General features: G+C 47.0%; 1 protein-coding gene across 1 annotated transcript; it reads left to right on the top strand.

Annotated features, from left to right (window-relative positions):
- Positions 1-960: 960 nt before the first annotated feature.
- PLCD4 (phospholipase C delta 4) lies at positions 961-20,912 on the top strand. Its single transcript, XM_081143184.1, has 17 exons — positions 961-1,115; positions 4,722-4,777; positions 4,923-5,081; positions 6,729-6,957; positions 8,097-8,217; positions 8,785-9,016; positions 11,689-11,890; positions 12,823-12,967; positions 14,784-14,936; positions 16,604-16,795; positions 18,017-18,173; positions 18,467-18,583; positions 18,818-18,990; positions 19,516-19,651; positions 20,006-20,155; positions 20,230-20,337; positions 20,603-20,912. Exons 2-16 carry the CDS (start codon positions 4,756-4,758, stop codon positions 20,334-20,336), a joined length of 2,295 nt encoding a protein of 764 aa, XP_080999310.1. The 5' UTR covers positions 961-1,115; positions 4,722-4,755; the 3' UTR covers position 20,337; positions 20,603-20,912.
- The last annotated feature ends 236 nt before the right edge of the window (positions 20,913-21,148 follow it).

The following is a 21,148-nucleotide window of genomic DNA, read 5'->3' as shown; positions in this document are numbered from 1 at the left end:
AGGGACTGCTTGTCTCTGCTATTGATATGTGAGTCCAGGGCATTGCCTAAACTTTCCTGGGCCTCAGTTTCTTACTGTGAAGTATGGGATCATAATAAAGCCCTACAATCACCGATTCCTCTCCTAACTTGGTCGTCTTTCCTCAATCTTGGTTTCTGTTTCAGCTGCCTACTCATTCACCCTTATATAAAAATCTCATTACCTTCCTTTCCCAGCTGGGTCTTTCCAGTCTTGCGCTTCTCTTTTTGCCCTTGATTCTTACGCACCATCAGTCTGCTTCATCTCTGCACACACCATTATAAACACACATGTATGTCCTTGCACACTGGAGGTGCTGAGCAAATGCTCGTAGAATGAATGGATGCAAAGAACAAATGAATTCCTGCATACGTTCCTTAAATACTTAGCGAGTGCCTATTGTTATACATGGATACTAACCTGTCCCTCTACGCTCAAGATCATCCCTCTCCTCCCTTTCTCCTCAGCTTCTTCCTTTCCCATCCTATTCCTTTTTTTTTTTTTTTTTAATTTCACTGCACCGCGGAGCTAGAACGAGTGCCCTGCCAGGCAGCATGCAGAGGCACAGAAGCAGGCAGGCTGGTGGAAACGGACACCATGGAAAGGAGCCAGATGAAATAAGGGCAAAGACAGCTGTATAACATGCAGAGAGAAACCAACCAGAATGAAAAGCCGTGATTCATGGAGCACTGCAACTCAGACACTCCTTGGATTTCACTTTGAGAGCTCTGGCCGGATTGGGGTCAGTTAGGGCTGGCACCAAGATGAAAAGCAGCCAGGCTCCTCCTCCCTGGAGATGTGGTGCTCCAATCCCTCCCCTTAATGCTTTTCTACCCACTCTACCCCCACGACGCCCTCACTGACCAGTGTCCTGGGCCTTTAAGACTTGGTGGGCTGGACTGAAGACAGCTCACACTTCTCCCCTCCCCACTCCTTCCTTCTGGCTGTAACTCTGCCAGTCACAGCAGCAAACTGCAGTAGAAGAGGGGAGGAAGCCAGGGAGTGCAAGCGGAGCAAAGGAGAAAAAAAGCCGGCTGGGTTTCCACAGTGAAGAGCATTGCAGAGCTCACAGACACAGGACTGCTATCCTGCACACGGTAAGGGCCTGGAGGCTCTGACCAGCCTCTGTTCCAAGTTCTGTCCTGCCTGAGCCCCTAGCTCTGCCTTCCACATGCTTATGTGCCCTGATTAAATTGCACTCTGGCCCTGGCCCAGTGGTTCAGTTGGTTGGAGCGTTGTCCTGTATACCAAAAGGTTGTGGGTTCGATTCCCAGTCAGGGCAGGTGCCTGGGTTGCTGGTTTGATCCCCAGTCAGGATGCATATAGGAGGCAACTGACTGATCTTTGTCTCTCACCAATATTTCTCATTGATGTTTCTCTCTCTCTTCCCCTTCCTCTCTCTCTAAAATCAAGAAACATATCCTCAGGTGGCAATAAATAGATATACACCCTGGACTCCTTTGCTGGAACAGGTCACAAGGCTCTGATCTCCTGGTTTTCTCTAGCTTATCCTCTTTGACTTGCAGTTTTCCTGCTGGATGGTGTCAGTCACTTCTTTATATGGGATTTCTTAGCTACCCAGGGCTGCTACTCAGAGGTGAGCCCCACCATAGAAAGGAAAGGGAATTGGAGTAGCTGTGCTTTAGCATGGATTCATTAACAGGTAGTTGAGGGTTACCAAATAAGGGTTGGCCAAGACCCATGTGGAGTCTAGAAACCCCGGGAGAGTTGCAGGACTTCCCTGGAAAGAACCAGGGTTTGGGTTCTGTACCTCATTCTTTGCTTGCTCACTGGACCAGGACAGTTTGTGGGCATGCCCAAGTGCTGTTCTGGGAAGAGCACTTGCTTCTAGTCCTTACTTTGCCATCAACCAGGTATGTGACTTTGGACCCGAACTTCCTGGTCTGTGATAAGAGGGAGTTTAGGGTTTCCCAGGCTTGCCTGTGTATCGGGTGCTTGGTAAAAATAAATCTACCTGAGCCCCATCCTTGGAATTTCTGATCTGGTAGATTTCGGTTGGGGCTAAGGAACCTCTGTTATAAAACACTCTCCAGGGAATATTGATATAGCCAGGAACCTCTGGAGTAGATGTGTCATAAAGGAATCTTCAAGCCCTGACTTTCTGAGCGCTATGACCCACATCTGGAGCCATTCTGTCCTGTTTATATGAACCTGGTCAGGCATAATCCTGCTCAGATACAAAAGAGTAGACAAGATGTAATGACTTTGGGGGTGGGGGGAGTAGACAAAATGATTCTCTTCCTTCTTGCTCCTCAGAGAAACCCGAGACACCCTGAATTCCACTGTAATGCCACTGGCAATTCTGCCAAAGTCCATGTCCAGGTGACATAAGCCACCTGGAAGTTGAGGACCAAATCTTGCTTGGCAGCCCTGGCCACTTCCCACCTTACTTTGTGTCTCTGTTTTCTCATCTGTACTATAGAGGAAATTATCTGTACCCTCTAGGATCTCCATATGGGTATCCATCCACGAGAGAACAGCTAAGACCCAGCCTCTCTCACAGTCTTCACCCTCGCTCCGCTCCTCGCCTCTTGCTCTGGCTCTCCCAGGTGCCCTGCGTCTTCTTTCCTAACTGCACCTGCATCAGCTGCAAGCATCCTTCCCGTTTTGCCTTCAGACACCAAAGGAAACACCAAGGCCTAGAACACCTGGGTTCTAAGTCACATTCTCTGGGCAGTTTGTTTAGTCAGTCTCCTAGGATACAGGGGAAAGTGAGGCTGAGCAGAGGGATGTGCTACTGGACCACAGTTTCAAAATCCTCACAGGGGTCGAGAACCAGAAAAAAGAGACGAAGAAGTGGTGAGGAGAGGGATGAGAGGAGAGTAAAGAGAGGCTGACAAGTGAGCAAGTGGGGAGGCAGAGAGAATAGGAGAGAAAAGGGGAGCTGGGGAGAGAGGGAAAGGAATGGTTAGGCAGAGGGTGGGGAAAGGAGAGAAAATGAGAAGAAAGAAAAGGCTGTTTTGTGGGATATGAGGGAAACAGGACATGATGGAAGAGAGAGACAAAACTTTGCTATTTCTCATAGATTCTTAGCCCTGCTTTAACCTGCTTCCTAGTGAAAGCCCTTTCTAAGGTGAGATCTCTGAGCTGGTCATGTGGAGATCTTGGTTCTTGTCCCAATTCTGCCACCTAGTTTTTTGGTGACTCTGGCAGTTGAGCTAATCTTTTTAGTGCTCAGCCCTTTTCTCTATAAAATGAAGTCCAGCTCTGACACTCTGTAACTGGTGTTGAAACTGACTTTCTTATGCATGGCCACATGTCACCTAGATACAGATTTGAAAGAGTGATTCAGGAATGGGAGCAGGATTTGAATGCCAAGTCCTGGGGTTGGAAGTGTTTGACAAAAGAGGGTAGAAGAATTTTCTAAAGCTCGTCTAAGAGGAGGGAGGCTCCAAAGTAGGGGTATCCTGGTACTTGGGCTCTGTTTTCAGGCTTTCCATGTTTTAGGATATTATTGTGTGGCTCCCTGACCCAGGTGTAAGGGAAAGTAATTCTGTCTTCTCCCAGGGCCAAGGTCCACCCTATCCCAGAGTCCCTATGCCCCAGACACGGGAGCTGAAGTTCAGAGAGGAGATAAGGTAGGATGTTGGCAAAGGGGTTTAGACTTCAGCCCCAGGCTGACCCGCACCCCTACCCCCACCCCCAGAGTCTGAGGACCTGAGATACTTAAGAGGGACCTGTTTGTCATACTTTCTACTTTAGTTTTCATATAGCTTTTGCAAGCCTCAGATTCCAAACTATGCATCTCTACCTAGAAAATTAGAGATACTTTTCTGTCTCCCCAAAGCACTCTGGGGCTCTTCCTCCATCCAAAGGTTTCTCACCCAGGCTCACACATTCAGTCTCAGCCAGCAAGACCTTTTCATCTTGGAACCATTGCAGGGTTCTTTCTCTCCTGAGAGATGCCTTGAGTTGTCTTTCCCGCTTTGGTACAGACTGATTCCCAACCTTCTCCTCTCCCTCTGGCACCTGTACATTGCTTCTCATTTAGAAGGCCTTCTCTAGGTCCTACACTCAGGGAAGCTGTATATTCAGTGATCTCTACCTTCTTTCCGAAGACTTAGTTACCCCCAGATGACTTTGTAGGCTCTCCCCACTAAAGAGACATAGGGCACTAACATGCTTTGTGACCTCAGACAAGTCACATCACATTTCTAGACTTTTGCTTTTTCATTTGTGAAACATAGGGAGTTGAGCTGCATGGTGTAGTTTTTTTTTTTTTTTTTTAAATGTTTTTATTGAATTTAGAGAGCGAGGAAGGGAGAGGGAGAGAGAGAGAAACATCGATGTGAGAGAGAAACATCGACGGGTTGCCTCCCGCATGCCCCCTGACTGGGGCTGAGCCCACAAGCAACCTGGGTATGCGCCCCGACTGGAAATCCAACCCACAACCTTTTGGTGCACAGGAGGATGCCCAGCCAACTCAGCCACACCAGCAAAGGTCAGGACATACTTGGCTTTAAATTCTGAATCCCTACGTGATTTGAGGCAAGTTTCTTGGCCCCTCTAAGTCTTAGAGGCACCAAATTCCATCGAGAAGTAAGAAGAGCTACAGATTGTATAGATGAAATGCCTGGTACCAGTGGGCCATCCGGAAACATTTGTTTCCTTCTCTTTCTTCCTTGATCTGTTGTTAGACCACCAAGTTGAGCCCAGTCCTTTGCTCTTTCTTACTCCTTTAGGTGACTCTGGCGCCTGCTGGTGGAGCAGTGGGTGATGGCATCCCTGCTGCAAGGCCGTGAGTACCCCTGCAGAAGAGGGCTGGGGTGGGGGTGGGGGGGAACAACCCAGGGACGGGGAGGAGGCTGAACCCCTATTCAAGGGCTCCTCTTGGGCCCTCCACCCCCCTGGTCGGCTATCGAGCCCTGCTTCTCCCGGCCCAGGGCTGCCCGTCAATCAGGATGTGCTGCTGATGCAGAAAGGCACTCTGATGCGCAAGGTGAGATCCAAAAACTGGAAGAAGCTAAGATACTTCAAACTTCAGGAAGATGGCATGACAGTCTGGCATGCCCGGCAGGCCGGAGGGAGAGCCAAGGCCAGCTGTGAGTGACGTGGATAGCTCAGGGTGGGCATATGGGTGGGTGGAATCTGAGGAGCCCAGAAGCCTGGGAGCAGGAGAGGGACCAGGGTCCTATGATGTACCCTTGTGCTGTCCCACTTGTATCTAGGTCTGAGCCTACAAAGTGGGAATTACAACAGTACTTGCCTCTTAAGGCTGTTACTAAGATCAGGTATTGCATGTAAAGGGCTTAGAAGAGTCCTGGCACATAACAAGGCTCAATAAACCATAGGTTATATCTTGTTATTTTTATTATAATAAAAGCGTGATCTCAGGCATCCAACTGCCTGGATTAAAGCCCTGGCTCTGCCACTTTCTAGCTGAGTGGCTTTGGACAAGTTACTTAAACTAAGCTTCAGTTTCCTCATCTGTAAAATGGGTGTTAAACAGTACCTACCTAGTAGGTTACAGGAACTCAATAAATTAACGTCTAAAGCATGGAACCTGAAACCAGGTGCATTTAACAAATGTTAGCCATTATGGTAAATATTTTTAAATGTCATAAATGCATCATACGTGTGCATTCTATTGGCTGAACACTTTATGACCCCTCTAAAAATCTGATCACAGGACACATCTAAGAGAGTCTGCTTTAGAGACACATCAAAGCTTACAATCCAGCTCAGCTGTAGTGGCTCAGTTGTTGAGAGTCAACCCATGAACCAGGAGATCACGGTTCGATTCCTGGTCAGGACATATGCCGGAGTTTCAGGCTCAATCCCCAGTAGAGGGCATGCAAGAAACAGCTGATCAATGATTCTCATCATTGATATTTCTATATCCCTGTCCCTCCTTCTCTCTGAAATCAATAAAAACATATTTTAAAAAAATTTCTCGCCCTAGCCAGTTTTCTCATTGGTTAGAGCATCAGTCCCCGGACAGAAGGGTCCCAGGTTCAATTCCAGCCACGGGCACATTCCTCTGTTGCAGGCTCCATCCCTGGCACCAGTCAGGGTGCATGTGGGAGGCAACCAATTGATGTGTCTCTCTCACATCAATACCTCTCTCTCTCTCTCCCTTTCTCTCTCTCTCTTTCTCTCTCCTTTGCTCTCTCTCTCTCCCTCCCACTCTCTCTAAAAAGCAATGGGAAAAATATCCTTGGGTGAGGATTAAAAATAAATAATAATAATAATAATAAATAAAATTTAAAAATAAATATTTCTCTGGCTCTCTCCTATCTGGAAAAAGGAAGCCTCAAACCTGGAATGGGAGAATTGAAATTGGTCATATCATGCTTTGGTGTAACTGCTTCTACCCTGCAACTGTGCTTCCATTTATCAGCCTCCCCAGTCCTTTTGTGATCACTATGTACACAGGCCATGTAAGGGACCATAACTTATTTAAGATGAGGACACTGAAAATTAAGTTCCTTTGTCTGTGACATCCTGCCAGCTGAAAGCTGGAAGCCAGGTGTTGCCATTCCCAGCACAGGCCCATTGACATGCTGCCTATGAACACAGCAGTGATTCATGTGGAACCCTGAATCCCTCAGGTCTGCATCTCCCTGTGGAGGTTGGGGTTCCTCTCTAAGGCGTCACAGAGAAGAAGGGAGTAATTAATAGCCCTTGGCCCTTAGCTCCTGCTGGCAAACTCTCTTCCTCAGTCCCCCCACTTGCTCCTTCTCTGGCAGTCTCAATCTCTGACGTGGAGACAGTACGTAATGGCCATCAGTCTGAGTTGTTGCGCAGCCTGGCAGAGGAGTTCCCCCTGGAGCAGGGCTTCACCATCGTCTTCCATGGCCGCCGCCCCAACCTGGACCTGGTGGCCAACAGTGTTGAGGAGGCCCAGATCTGGATGCAGGGGCTCCAGCTATTGGTGGACTTTGTCACCAACATGGACCAACAGGAGCGGTTGGACCAGTATCTGCAGGATGGAGTCGGAGTGGGGGCTGGGTCACTGAAGGAGCAGATGCTGCAGAGCTAGGGACAGATGGGAGGGGATACAGGGCTAGGGAGGCCCAAGAGTCCAGATGGGGTGGGTAAGGGCAGCTCAGGTCGACGTGAGGCTGAGAACACCGAAGGAAGAATCGAGGTTTGAGATGGCAGAGGCATAACCAGGCAGAGTTTGGGCATGAGTCAGGCCCCCTAAGATTGGGGAAAGGGACAGTGAGAGGCCAAGGACCAAACAAGGTGCTGATCCTGGGAGATGAACAGAAGATCCTAGTGGCATTAACTACCAGGGGGGTGGAAACAATCCCATAGAGGGCTTAGTGGCATAGACTCACTTCAAGTTGCCTAGATTGTACTCACCTTCTGTGCCAGTTCATACATTCTTTCATACATTCATTCACCATCTGTGAAGCAGAATGTAGCAGGTACTATATGCCAGGCTCTAGGGGTACAGTGGGAAATGTGACTCAGATATTGCTTTTGTCAGGGAAGAAGATGAAACTGTGTAAATAATCTAAGTACCATGGAATTGTTGTGGTACTTAGATTATTTGAGGGCATTCAAAGGAAGGAGAAATATTTAATTCTAGCTGAGAGGGTTCTGAGAAAGCTTTAGAGAGGAAATAGTATTTTAGCTGAGTCTTGAAAATGAGGAAAGTTTGAACATGAAGAGAAAAGGAAGGAAAGCCACTCCTGTGTGAAGGAATAGCATGAGTTAAGGCCCAGAGATAGGAAATTGAAGAGCTGGAGAGCTGGGACATCAGAGAGCAGGTAAGGCTAAAGTACAGGAAGGACAGAGATGTGTTGAGAAGACTGGGTTGGGGCCAGACCATGGGGGCGCAGGAGATCTTAACCTCTATGTTAAAGAATCTGGGCTTTCTGCAGGTAGCAGAGGAGTCCCTGCAGGCACCTGAGCCATGCAGGGATAAGATAGATAGGTGCTCTGGTGGGACTATTCTGGAAGCTAATGTGGACAATTAATTGGCATTGGGGATAGACAGGCAGCAAAGACAGGGAGAGAGAGATGTCAGCAGATGAACATGCACACACTTCTGCGCACACAAACACACACACAGTGCTTTTGCCTTGACTGGGACCTGGATGGCTGAGTGACTGGTTCCTGCGTGGAGACAAAAACCAGGACGGTCGGATGACATTTCAAGAAGTCCAGAGGTTACTACACCTGATGAATGTGGAAATGGAACAAGAATATGCCTTTCAGCTTTTCCAGGTGAGCCTTCTGGGGAAGGGTTTGCAGAAGCCAGCCAAGGCCACATTCTCACTTGACCAGAAGCACCCTGAACCTATCCAACAACACTCATTTTTTGAATCTCTATTATGTGCCCCCAGCACTATGCCAGGCTAAGCGGAAAGTGTAGGCCATGGTTCTTACTCTTTAGTCTTGTTGGAAAGATGATTGATACTCTTATGAAAGGTAAGTTAACAATATATTTTTACATCAGACCTCAAGGATCTCTCTGCCACTGGCCAGACTTTCACAGGTGCCTAATACAATGGAAAAATCCAACTGGAGTGTGAATAAATAGGACGGATATTTTGACCTTTGGGGCATTTCAATTCTTTCTAGTTGAAAATTTTCTTTAGTAGCAAATAGTGTGAAATTTTGCTTTTTACTTACTAAAGTGGCTTCTTTAATGAACACGAAATATCAGGTGTCCTGTGAAAGCATATTTAGATCCATTTGTCAGTAAAACTGTCCTTACAAGGTAAGTCAAGGCCATGAAAGTTGCTGCTAAAGGGTTTGTCCGTGTCCACTCTCCTCTAAACCCTCCTGTAGGCAGCAGACACGTCCCAGTCTGACACTCTGGAAGGACAAGAATTTATAGAGTTCTACAAGGCACTGACTAAGCGTGCCGAGGTGCAGGAACTGTTTGAAAACTTTTCGGCTGATGGGCAGAAGCTGACCCTGTTGGAGTTTGTGGATTTCCTCCGAGAGGAGCAGAAAGAAGGAGACCGTGCTTCTGACCTTGCTCTGGAACTCATTGACCGCTATGAGCCTTCAGAGAGTGGTAAGAGGACCAGAGCAGGGAGGCACCAGACATGGGGGCAAGATGGGGGACCATGACCAGAAAGGCCCAGAGACCAGCAGCCTTCTGCCTGACTCAAGGAAGGCTGAGTCCACCCCTACCCTGACCCCCTGCCCAGCCACCTTCATCTCATTCAACCACTCCTCTGGAAGGAGAGCAGCCATTTCTTGCCCAGACAAGACAGGGGTCTCCTCTGGAATGCTAGATCGCTCTGGAGGAAGACCATGCCACAAGACCCCTTTGTCCCACATGCTCATGTTACACATCTTTCACTTGCAGAAAGTTCTTCTTGATATCAACTTTTGGCCTCAGTGGAAATGGAAAATCCTTGGTCCTCTTGCTTTGGCCTCTTCTCCTCTAATGCATATGATCCCTTTTCCTCCAGTTCTCTTCATGTTTGCCATCTCTTTAAACGCTGGTGCTCTGCCCTTTCCTGGGCTTTCTTCAAATTTACCAAATGGCTCATTAAGTCACTAAGCCCCTGAAAGCTCTAGGAAGCTAGTCAGCCCCTGGTTGAGGGGAGTGATGATGAGGCCAATCACTTAGCTTTTATCAAACACAGTTAAAATATGCCCTCTCCGCCCTCAAACTTTTCTCCTTGCCCTTTTAGTAGACATCTTCCCGCGCTCCATTCCCTTCAGAATGTGAGGAATTTACATTGTTAATAATAAATGATTTACAAGGCACTTTCATGTGTCTTACTTCATTCAGTCCTCGCTAAAACCTTGTAAATCAAGATTGGGCCTCTGCCAAGACTTCCATAATGTGCCAATTTCTCTACATGCCTTTTCTCTTCTAATCCTTCCAATGACCTGTTGAAATAGGTTCTATTATTAAGTCAGTTGTGCAAAAGAAGAAAACGTAGGTTTAGAACAATGAAATGACTTGCTCAAAGCCAACAGCTACCGAGAGGAGGAACTGGGATTCAAACCCAGGTCATCTGATTCTTACTTGGTGCCTCTCTTGAGAATGAGGGTTAGAGATGACATGAATGAGAGCTGGACAAGTGACCCAGGTTTCCTAAGTCTCAACTCCCTCTTCCTTTCATTCATTCATCCACTCACACATCACCTCCACTAGTGCTTATTGAGGACCTAAATGTGCCAGGACTTACGCTAGAAACCAGAGATACAGTAGTAGGTCAAAGCAAGGACAATGTATTCATGGAACTTAGAGAAAGTGTTGAAATCAGTAATTTCAGATTCATGTGGGTGCTCAAAGAAGAAAGGGGGCTGAAAGCAATCATTTCAGAAAACCACATGGAAGAGGAATGCCTCAGGGTTAAGAAATAGAATCTTCTATTCCCAGTGCAGAACCCAGTATACATCAGTTACATTTATTCTACCCTCCCTTGGCACTGGACTATCAGATACTATACTCTGTCTACAGGGTAGTATCAGTCAAGAGACCTGGGCTCAAGTTCCCACTCTGCTTCTTACTAACTGAGTAACCTTGGGCAGGTTGCTTAATCTGAGACTCAATTTTCTCATTTTTAACATAATTGGTGATCAAATGAAATAATGCCTATGAAAGTATCTGGCAGCTGTGGACTTAACCTAGCGATCTGATGTAGTACTGTAAAGAATGAAACTTGCTGCCATTCTTCAGCATCTCCAGATCTTGTCAAACCTGGAACAAGGAAGCTGGGCATGAGAGTCTAGTTTTTCTGCCTCCCAAGGGACCTCCCCTGCAGCAATGTTACCCTCAGTGAGACTGCACAGCCCAGTCGTGTAGGATGTGCTTCTGACACCTTGCTGCCTGGGTTCAAGTCCCTACACTTACTGGTTATGTGACCCAGGATAAGTTACCTAACTTCTCAAGGCAGATTACAGTACATCTACCTCATGTACCTCATCGCGTTGGTGAGAGCATTAAGAGAGATTTTACGGCAACATCCTTGGCATAGAGCAAGTGCTCAGCAACTGTTAGTTGTTGTCATTGTTACTATATGAAGCCCATGCTGAAATGGTGAGGGCTATGGAAGGAGTGAAAGGACCCTTGAAGAAAGTGTGGTCCAAGGCAATGTTGGACAGACATTCTTCAAACACTGTATGGGAACTGACAATAGGAAGAAACCCTCAGGTCACAGTTGACAGCAGCTACACAGCCCAGGGAATAAAACAGAAGTACCTTGGTTGTGTCACTAACAAGTCTTTGACTTTGATTTTCTCTGGGCCTCAGTTTCCGTATCTATAAAATTACCCCTTTGGGCTGAATACTGTGCTGTCCATTATGGTAGCCATGGACTCCATGTGACTGTTTAAATTTAAATGAACTAAAATCAAAATTGAAAATTCAGTTCCTCAGTTACACAGCTACATTTCAAGTTCTCAGTAGCCTTATGTGTCTAGAAGTTACCATATTGAACAGTGCAGAATAGAACATTTCCATCATTGTGGAAAGTTCTATTGGACAGCATTGAACTAGAATGAATGTAATGATTCCCCTGGTAGCATTAACATTCTCTGAGGGTGGAGATGATTGAAATGACAGAAACTGGGATGGGGCAAGTTTGGGTTCTGGAGGCCGGGAGTGGACATCATCTGACAGGCAGGGCCCTGGAGAGGGGTGGGGTGGAGGACTGGCTGTAGGTGTGCTGGGGTGCTCCCATTCAGAGTTCTCTCATTCCAGTGTCCCCCTGCTCCACACCCTAGGCAAGCTGCGGCATGTGCTGAGCATGGATGGCTTCCTCAGCTACCTCTACTCGAAGGACGGAGACATCTTCAACCCATCCTGCCTCCCCATCTACCAGGATATGACTCAACCCCTGAACCACTACTACATCAATTCCTCTCACAACACCTACCTGGTGGGGGACCAGCTTTGTGGCCAGAGCAGCGTCGAGGGATATATACGGTGCAGTGGGGAGGAGGGGAGGAGGGTTTGAGCTCACGAGAAGGGAACACTGTGGGAAATTGAGGACATTGTCAGTGGGTAACAGGGATTGAAAAGATATTGTGTGGGATGGGTTTGGGGGCTGAGGATCCCTGGATACTTGAGAGACTTGCAGGAGATACTGAAGACTGGTGGGAGAGTGGTGTTAAAACCTATGGGTAAATGGAGCTTCTCTTTTTTTCATAGGCTAGGAAACTCTCTTGGAACTCAGAGGTCCTGACAGATATATTTTAAATAAACTGAATGTTAAATGGAAGGCAGTAGAGCATAGGAGTTAAAAACATAGGTCCTGGAGTCAGACCATTTGAGGTCAAATCCTAGCTCCCTTGCTTGGTACTCGGGGGCTAAGTATTTAAGCTCTCTAGGCCTCACTTTCCCCATTGGTGAAATGGGGGTGAGACCAGCGTCTATTCTGTCTGGGTTAGTGAGATAATCTGTGTCAATGCCTAATAAATAGTACCTGCTTCTATCGTGATTAATCATGGATTAGAACAAATCACCAAGATATCTTTGCAGTTGCTACTGATCTAGTAGCTTCAGGGCATACAAAGATGAATGGGGCATATAGTTTCTGCCCTAAGAAGTCCAGTAGAGAAAATAAATTTACATTTGAATAACTCAGGTTTTGTATAATGAAATGCAACCAGAACAACAGAAGCACCATGAGGCAGTATGTGACTGCTTGCTAAGGAAAGACTGTGAGCTGGTTGGGGGTGAGGCTGGAGATCAGTGTGAGCTACAGCAGTGTTCCAATGGTCTATGGATATGTAGCTTGAAGGGATCTTGACAGATAAGTGCCTGTGAGCAGTTTTCTCCACAGTGGAGAGAGGGTCCCTAGGTAGAAGATCAGACCTTGACCCCTCCTCTCCCTGGGGGCTTGGGGATTCTTTCAGGGCCCTGAAGCGGGGCTGCCGCTGTGTGGAGGTGGATATATGGGATGGACCTAGTGGGGAACCTGTCGTTTACCATGGACACACCCTGACCTCCCGTATCCTGTTCAAAGAAGTTGTGGCCACTGTAGCACAGTACGCCTTCCAGGTAGGAGCCGCAGGAAGGGAATATTAGTGAGGCAGGAGGCTCTGAGGAAAGAGAGGCTGGCTCTGGGTCTGGGGGGCACAGGAGGCTACATCAAATGGCAAATAGGTAAACAAGATTTTAACTGTGAAGAACCAGGAAATTTTTTTAAAATTATTGATTTTAGAGAGAGAAAAGGAGAGAGAAACATTGATTTACTGTTGCACTTATTTATGCATTCATTGGTTGATTCTTGTGTGTGCCCTAACCTGGAAACAAACCAACAACCTTGGTGTATCGGGATGACACTCTAACCAACTGCGCTACCCAGCCAGATATTAAGGGATTATTATGAGTGTTAGCTGTGTTACTAGTAATTAGTTGTTATAGAGATAATTGCTAGCTATTAGTCACTTCTAACAACTTCTGTCACCTGTCTGAGAGAGGGTGGATTAAGAAATAGACAAAGTGGTGGGTAGGGCTGGGGGGTGATAAGAACCTGGAGATGAAAGCATGAGAGTTTAACATGAACATGTAACCAGGAGAGTGGCCTGTCCTACCCACTCCAAGCCTGAAAACCCTAAGTTCCCAGAGGAACCTGGGTTGGACCTGACACTTGTCTGAGATTTGGGATCCCAAGAGTGACTTTTATTTATTTTATACTTTAAATTTTTATTGTCCCTTCACTTTTTTTACTTTCTTAATTACATTTATTGGGGTGATATTGGTTAATAAAATTATATAGGTTTCAGGTGTACAGTTCTATAATACATCATCTGTATATTGTATTGTGTGTTCACTACCTCAAGTCAATTCTCCTTCCATCATCATTTATTCCCCCCTATACCCTCGTCTACCTGCCCCCCACCCCTCTTACTCTCTGGTAATCATCATACTATTATCTGTATCTATGAGGTGGGGTTTTTTCCTTAATCCCTTCACCCTTTTCACGTAGCCCCCCAACCCCCTCCCCTCTGATAGCTGTCAGTCTTTTCTCTGTATCTGTGAGTCTGTCTCTATTTTGCTTGTTAGTTTATTTTGTTTAGTGAAATCATATTGTACTTGTTTTTTTTCAATTTCACTTAACATAATGCTCTCCAGGTCCATCCATGCTGTAGCAATGGTGAGCTTTCCTTCTTTTTTACAGCCAAGTAGTACTCCATTGTGTAAATATAGCACAGTTTTTTGTTGTTGTGGTGTTGTTTTTAATATATCTTTACTGACTTCAGAGAGAGGAAAGGAGATGGAGGGAGAGAGAAACATCAATGATGAGAGTCATTGATCGGCTGCCTCCTGCGGGCCCCGACCGGGGATTAAGCCCACAACCCGGGCATGTGCCCTGACCAGGAATCGAACCACAATCTCCTGGATCCTAGGTTGATGCTCAACAGCTGAGCCACACCCTGCCAGGCTGTAGCACAGCTTTTTTATGCACTCATCTACTGATAGACACTTGGGCTGTTTCCAAATCTTGGCTATTGTAAATAATATAAATCTTGGCTATGAGCATAGGGGTGCATATATTCTTTCGAATCAATGTTTCAAGTTTCTTTGGATATATTCCCAGAAGTAGAATCGCTGGGTCATAAGGCAGTTCCACTTCCACTTTTAATTTCTTGAGGTAACTCCATACTGCTTCCCACAGTGGCTGTACCACGACTGACTTTTAGATGTGAGGTGGGCTCCAGACCCAGCAAAATCTCCTTGAAGCCTGGAATGGTGTTGGAGGAGTTTAGCAATCAGGGTACTCAGTTGAGTGTGTAACTAGATGGTCCTGGAGAAGCAAGGAGGTTATAGGCTTTAGAACTCTGGCTCCAGCGTCCCCTTCTCTCCCCATCAGACATCAGACTATCCAGTCATCTTGTCCCTGGAGAACCACTGCAGCTGGGAGCAGCAGGAGATCATTGCACACCATCTGACCGAGATCCTAGGGGAACAGCTGCTGAGCACCACCTTGGATGGGCAGCTGCCCACTCAGTTGCCCTCCCCTGAGGTATGGACCCTGCTCCCCCAGCCCTGGCTCTTCTGTGGCTTCCATATCCCCCCACTTTGGCTCCTTCCTCCATGTTTTTCCCTTCTTCTCACCCTCAAATGGACCATCTTGCTCTTCATATCCTTTAATTTTTAAAAATCTAATTGAACATAGAATTCTATTTATAGTTCTCTAAATTTTAAATCAATGATTTACTTTATATTTAGTTTTTCAGTGGAAGTATCTTAACTGTTTCCTTGAAAGTTCATAATTGTTGTAGACTATACCAACAATAAAGAGAAAGGGAACTTCCCCCACCATAATGTCAACCTTTCCCAATAACTGCTGTCAACAGATTTTAAATGCTTATATAAACATATATGTGTATACATATTCCCATTTTAAAAGAGTGATTGATTATATCGTACGTCAGCTATAAAAAAGTGAATGGGGTTATTCTCTATATCCTTTTATTTTTATTTTTATTTTATTTTTTAAAAGTATATCTTCATTGATTTCAGAGAGAGGAAGGGAGAGGGAGAGAGATAGAAACATCAATGATGAGAGTCATTGATCGGCTGCCTCCTGCATGCGCCCTACTGGGGATCGAGCCCACAACCTGGGCATGTGCCCTGAGCGGGAATCGAACTGCGATCGCCTGGATCCTAGGTCAACGCTCAATCACTGAGCCACTCCTGGCTGGGCTCTCTCTATCCTTTTATATCACATATAACATATATCACAGATGTCATTTCATGTATAATATTTTTCCTTTTTAACAACCCTATGGTATTCCATTTCGTATTATGGGCCATACGTTATCCAACCAGTAGATGGCAAGCATAACCAGTAAATGGTAAATATTTAGGTTGGTAATAATTTTTCATGTGTATATGCAGCTTTGCCCATTTATTCTTTCTTTGAGGTGGATTCCTAGAAGCAAAATTGCTGGGTTGAAGGCTTTGCATGTTGACATTTTGGTTATTATTACCAAGTTGCCCTCTGAAAAAAATACAAAATAACCCTCCCACCAACAGTATAAGAGAGGGACCACAAAGTATAAGAGAGAGATGACTCATAAAGGCAAACAAGGAAAAAAGTCAAGTTCTTTAAAAGGAAAGGCCTGTCTTCTTCTTTTGACCTAATGTATAATATTATTTACCCACTTTGAGGGTTTATATGATTTATTGATATATAACAATGTTTAAATGTTAGATATTAATGCTCTGGAAAATATTTTTTCCAGTCTATTTCCCTTTTGTCTTTTTTCTTACCTCTGCCTCACAGGGGTGTTTAAGCTTTACACAGTCAAATACACTCATCATTTTTATGTCTTTTCATCTCATATTCTAAAGGCTTTCCCACCTTAAGATTATTCAAAAAGATTCTCTACTCTCTTCTAACATTCTTTATATTTACATCTGAATCTTCAATGAGCAATCTTTATGTGTCAAATGTGAGGCAGAGATCCTCATTTACTTTTTCCATGTGGATAGAGAGGTTACCAGTTTGCCTGACAATATAAATCCCTGCTGTATGTGTCAAGCAGCTTTCCCATGGGCACTTCTGACCACTCACTCACTTCCCCTACCTTCGAGGCGGCCCTGTGAGAGCCATAGGACTTGTACGACCCCCAGGAGGGTTTCAGAGCAGACAGGTAGCCAAGCCCCTTCATTTTTGCCCCCTAGGAGCTTCGGAAGAAGATCCTGGTGAAAGGGAAGAAGCTAAGGACGCTCGAGGAGGATCTTGAAGAAGAGGAAGAGGAGGAAGAGCTAGAGACTGAGCTAGAGGGGCAGCAGGAGGCGGAGCTGGAGCCGGAGTCCCAGTTTGAGTCTGAGACGCAGGAGCTGAGCCCTCGCAGTAAGGACAAAAATGAGAAGGTAGGCCAGGAGCGTGGTCTTCGCTCTGGCATTTGGTCCGACTCTCACAAGCTGAGAGCCCATGTGGGAAGTCTAGAGCCAGGCAGGGTAGAGGGCCTAGGAGCAAAATGCCCCTTGCCCCCACTGAAAGAGGCAGAAGAATGCATCCTTGGCATCGTGATATATTGCCATACACAGCTATATTGCAGTGGCTTTCCAACTTCTTTGAGCCATGAAATCTTTTTAAATGAAATCTTACCTGGAAGCTCAGTATACAAAATAGATAAATGCAGAGCCATCCTAACTGACATGCCCATTTGGCTCTATCCTGGGCCTCCCAGGTAACTCCTGAGACATCTTTGTACTACTTCTAAGTCTCCTTAAAGGCAAGTTTGAAAGCGACTGGTGCGTGTACGCAGCATTATTATATTGAGCTTAGTTGGAGAAAGCTACTTGGAAAGGGTGGGTCTGAGGTGGAGCCAAAAATAGCCAGAGGAGCAGGAAGAGGTGGGAAGGTGAAGGCTCTAACACTGTGTCTGAGTGGTCCAGCTCCCTGTGGGGAAGGGGTTTCACTTGCGGGACCACCAAGATCCTGGTTTGAAGTCTGCATTTCTTTTTTGTGTGCACTTGCCTGGCTCAGCTGACTAACTCCTGGCTTATACTGTTTCCCTTGGAGCTCTGGTGTCTAACCTGCCGCCATGCGCAGGGATGGAAATGGGAATTCAGGAGACAAAAGATAGTACTCTGGGACCCGCACATCCTCCCAGATGTGACTTCCATGACCATTTGCACACCTTGACATATCTACCGGGGTTCATATACATTTAGACCAAAAAGAATTGTTGTTTTAAAAGAGGAAAGGCAGGGAGGATGACACCTCTCTGTTTAAAAATAATAATAAATTTAAAACCTGTTACTCAGAAAGTAATATAGAACAGACTCTTCAAGTCCAGAGGAAACTAATCCCATCAGTGTATGTAGCTGCCTTTATTCCCATTCCCATCCCCAGGTTGTGATGTGCCCGCTGCTTTGTTCGTCTGTCTGTTGTCAGATTATGGTCCAGGCTCCTCTTCCCAAGCCTGGGCTCCCTCTCTTTCCCAAGCAGGTGAGGCAGGAGGGAGAATGCACTGGGGAGGCAGTGGGCAGAGGCTTAGGTTGGGTGGGGAAGTTCAGATCTTGGCTATTGGCATCTTCCCTCAGATTGCTGATGATTCGATTCCATCTTCCTCTCTCCTTTTCTAGAAATCCAAGCCCATCTTGTGTCCATCCCTCTCTGCACTGGTTGTCTACACAAAGACTGTTTCATTCCACAGCTTCACTCATTCAAGGGAGCACTACCGCTTCTATGAGTTATCATCTTTCTCTGAAACGAAGGCCAAGAGCCTCATCAAGGAGGCCGGTCAGGACCAAAAAGGAGGGACAGGGAAGAAATGGGATGGGTAGGGTCAGGCCTGATGGGCAAGCAGATGAGTTCCCAGAAAGAAGACAAGGAAGCTAAGGAGGGATCAGGGAGCTAAGAAACTCCTCAGAGCAGGCTTGGGGACAGGAGTTATAAATAGTGGGCTCAAAGCTCTAGGGAGAAGCTGGGGGAGATGCTGGGGAGAAGACTGAAGCTGGTGGGTGGGGTCCTTGGGACCAGGGAAGGGAGAGCATCCACCCCCTTCCATCTGTCTACCTACCCCCTTTTTACAGGCAATGAGTTTGTGCAGCATAACGCCTGGCAGTTAAGCCGTGTGTATCCCAGTGGTCTGAGGACAGACTCATCCAACTACAACCCCCAGGAATTCTGGAATGCAGGCTGCCAGATGGGTGAGGGGGCAGTAGGGACAGGGAAGGGGGAGTGGAAGAGCAACAAGTGGGCAATAAGATCCTGGGTGGCAGAAGGACCAGGGAATGCTCCAGGAGGGCTAGGCTGAGAAAGATACCTAAGGAGGTGTTCCCAGCAGACCCTTTTATACCCAATATGTCTTTTTAACTCTCTGAAAGAGAGGCTAGATGGCCTCCAAGGTGAATCCTTCCCCTCTCTTCTTCTGGGGCCCTCAGTGGCTATGAATGTGCAGACGGCGGGCCTTGAGATGGACATCTACGATGGGCTCTTCCGCCAGAACGGTGGCTGTGGCTACGTGCTGAAGCCAGACTTCCTACGTGACACCCAGAGTTTCTTCCAACCCGAGAGGCCCATCAGCCCTTTCAGAGCCCAGACTCTCCTAATCCAGGTATAATGGAAAGCAAACATGTTGGGAAGAAACTTGGGAGAGCTGAGAAAGAAGCAGGGGGAAGAGGTGGCTAGGCCGGACAGGAGTGCAACAGGTAAAAAGTAACTTGTGAGACGCATGACTTTGGAGCCAATTGCCTATATTCAAACCCATTTACTAGCTGTGAAATGCTGGGCAAGTTCCTTAACCATAGTCTCCTCACCTGAAAATGGGGGTGATTCTACTACCTACCTCGCAGGGTTGTTGTGATTAGTTAAAATAAAGCGCTTACAACAATGCCTGGTGCACAGTAAATGCTATAGGAGGGGTCGCTGTCATTAACGCACCCTGAAACCTTGTTCGACTTCTACTTGGATGCATTTTACACTCACACAGATCACTAGAAGAGAATCTATTACCCATGGAGGACTGGCTTTGCGACCCCAAAGCTAGAGCACAGGTCCTGCATTTCTCCTCCTATTTTCTCCCTTGCCCCCCGGGGCTTGAGAGCTGGAGTGGGGCTGGGCTGAGTGGAAACTATTGCAGGTGATCAGTGGTCAGCAACTCCCCAAAGTGGACAAGAACAAAGAGGGGTCCATCGTGGACCCGCTGGTGAGGGTGGAGATCTTCGGCGTTCGCTCAGACACAGCCCGGCAGGAGACCAGCTATGTGGCGAACAACGGTGAGACTGGGCAGTGCTGGGGGGGCCTGACTGTCACTGCCTGCCATCCTGCCCTCCATCCAGTATAGTCCGTGCCACCACCAACCTCCCCCCACCTCCAAAGAGGCAGCATGGAACAGGACGAAGAGCCAGGGCTTGGATGTCTTCAGTTTGCATCCCGGCCCCTCAATTATAAGCCCCAGTGGCCCGGGCAAATTGCTTACCCACTCAGAGCCTCAATTTCCTCACCCAGTTGCTATGGAAATTAAGTGAGAGCACACAGGGAAAGAAACCAGCGTGCACCCCCTCCCCCAAACCAGTCAACAATGTCTGTTCCTTCATTCCCTCCCTCATTCATCCCACCTTCCACCCCAGGTTTTAATCCATACTGGGGGCAGACACTGTGCTTCCAGCTGCTGGTGCCTGAGCTGGCCATGCTGCGTTTTGTGGTAATGGATTACAACTGGAAACCCCGAAATGACTTTGTTGGTCAGTACACCCTGCCTTGGATATGCATGCAACAAGGTGAGCGGGTCCTTCCACCCCTGGCCAAACCCCCTAACTGGCTGCCTTCCTAATGCTGTCCTGCACCTTTCCAGGTTACCGCCACATACACCTGCTCTCCAAGGATGGCACCAGCCTCCATCCAGCTTCCATCTTCGTGCACATCTGCATGCAGGAAGGGCTGAAGGAGGTTGAATCTTAAGGTGGGCACTTCATGGGAAGGGCGGGTGCACTTGCTTTAAATGGCAACAAAAACCTGGAAGAATGCTCCAGAAAGCAGAGGTAGTGAAAACCAAGCACGGGGTTGTGCATTCCCAGGCACAAAATTTCCTCACCTTTCCTAACAAGCAAATCTAGGACCTGATTTTTCACCTGCTCTCTCTTCTCTTTCCCAAAACTTTTGGTATCGTTCCTGCTCTTCCCTTTTGCGTACTCTATACTGGAGTTCCTTCTTTCCTTTTGCTTTAGGCTTAGTCCCATACCCGGACCCAGGACTACTCTCATCAACTCTGGCTCAAAGGCAGATTGCAACTACAAATCCAGAGGGGTTTGGGGCAGAGAAACCCAGAGAGGCATTATCCCTCTCCCCCACCTTACTCAAAAGTCCAGAGCCAAGGAAGGGAAACACCAAGCCTCAAGCCTCCCCAAGCAAAGGCTGGGGAAAGAGACCCGACCCTGACTGTACTGTGACTCTCAAGAGAACACTGCATGGCCCTGAGAGCCCACACTGGACTGCTCCCTGCTAGCCCCACCAGTGTTAATAGAGCTGCTCTCCCCAATTTGGCTTGAGTATGGTCTGTCATTGCTGGGCAAGAAGGGGAAGAATGAGGGTTGGGGGACATTTGGGTAGACAAGTGGGGCAGGAAAAAGGTAGAAAAACAAGTTTCCAGGGGTCCCTCTGCATGTGCTACATAGGAATGGTACAGAAATATGACTTCTAGGGGTCAGGGTAAAAGGAGCAGGCAAAGGGTTATGTGATCCCAGCCCTCCTGAAGAGTTTGCCTGGGACAGTCC

The sequence above is a fragment of the Miniopterus schreibersii genome (genome assembly GCF_964146895.1).
Source record: "Miniopterus schreibersii genome assembly, chromosome: 7".
Classification (NCBI taxonomy): domain Eukaryota; kingdom Metazoa; phylum Chordata; class Mammalia; order Chiroptera; family Miniopteridae; genus Miniopterus; species Miniopterus schreibersii.
The sequence above is the reverse complement of the archived record's forward strand: the minus strand, read 5'-3'. Positions and strand labels throughout refer to the sequence as shown.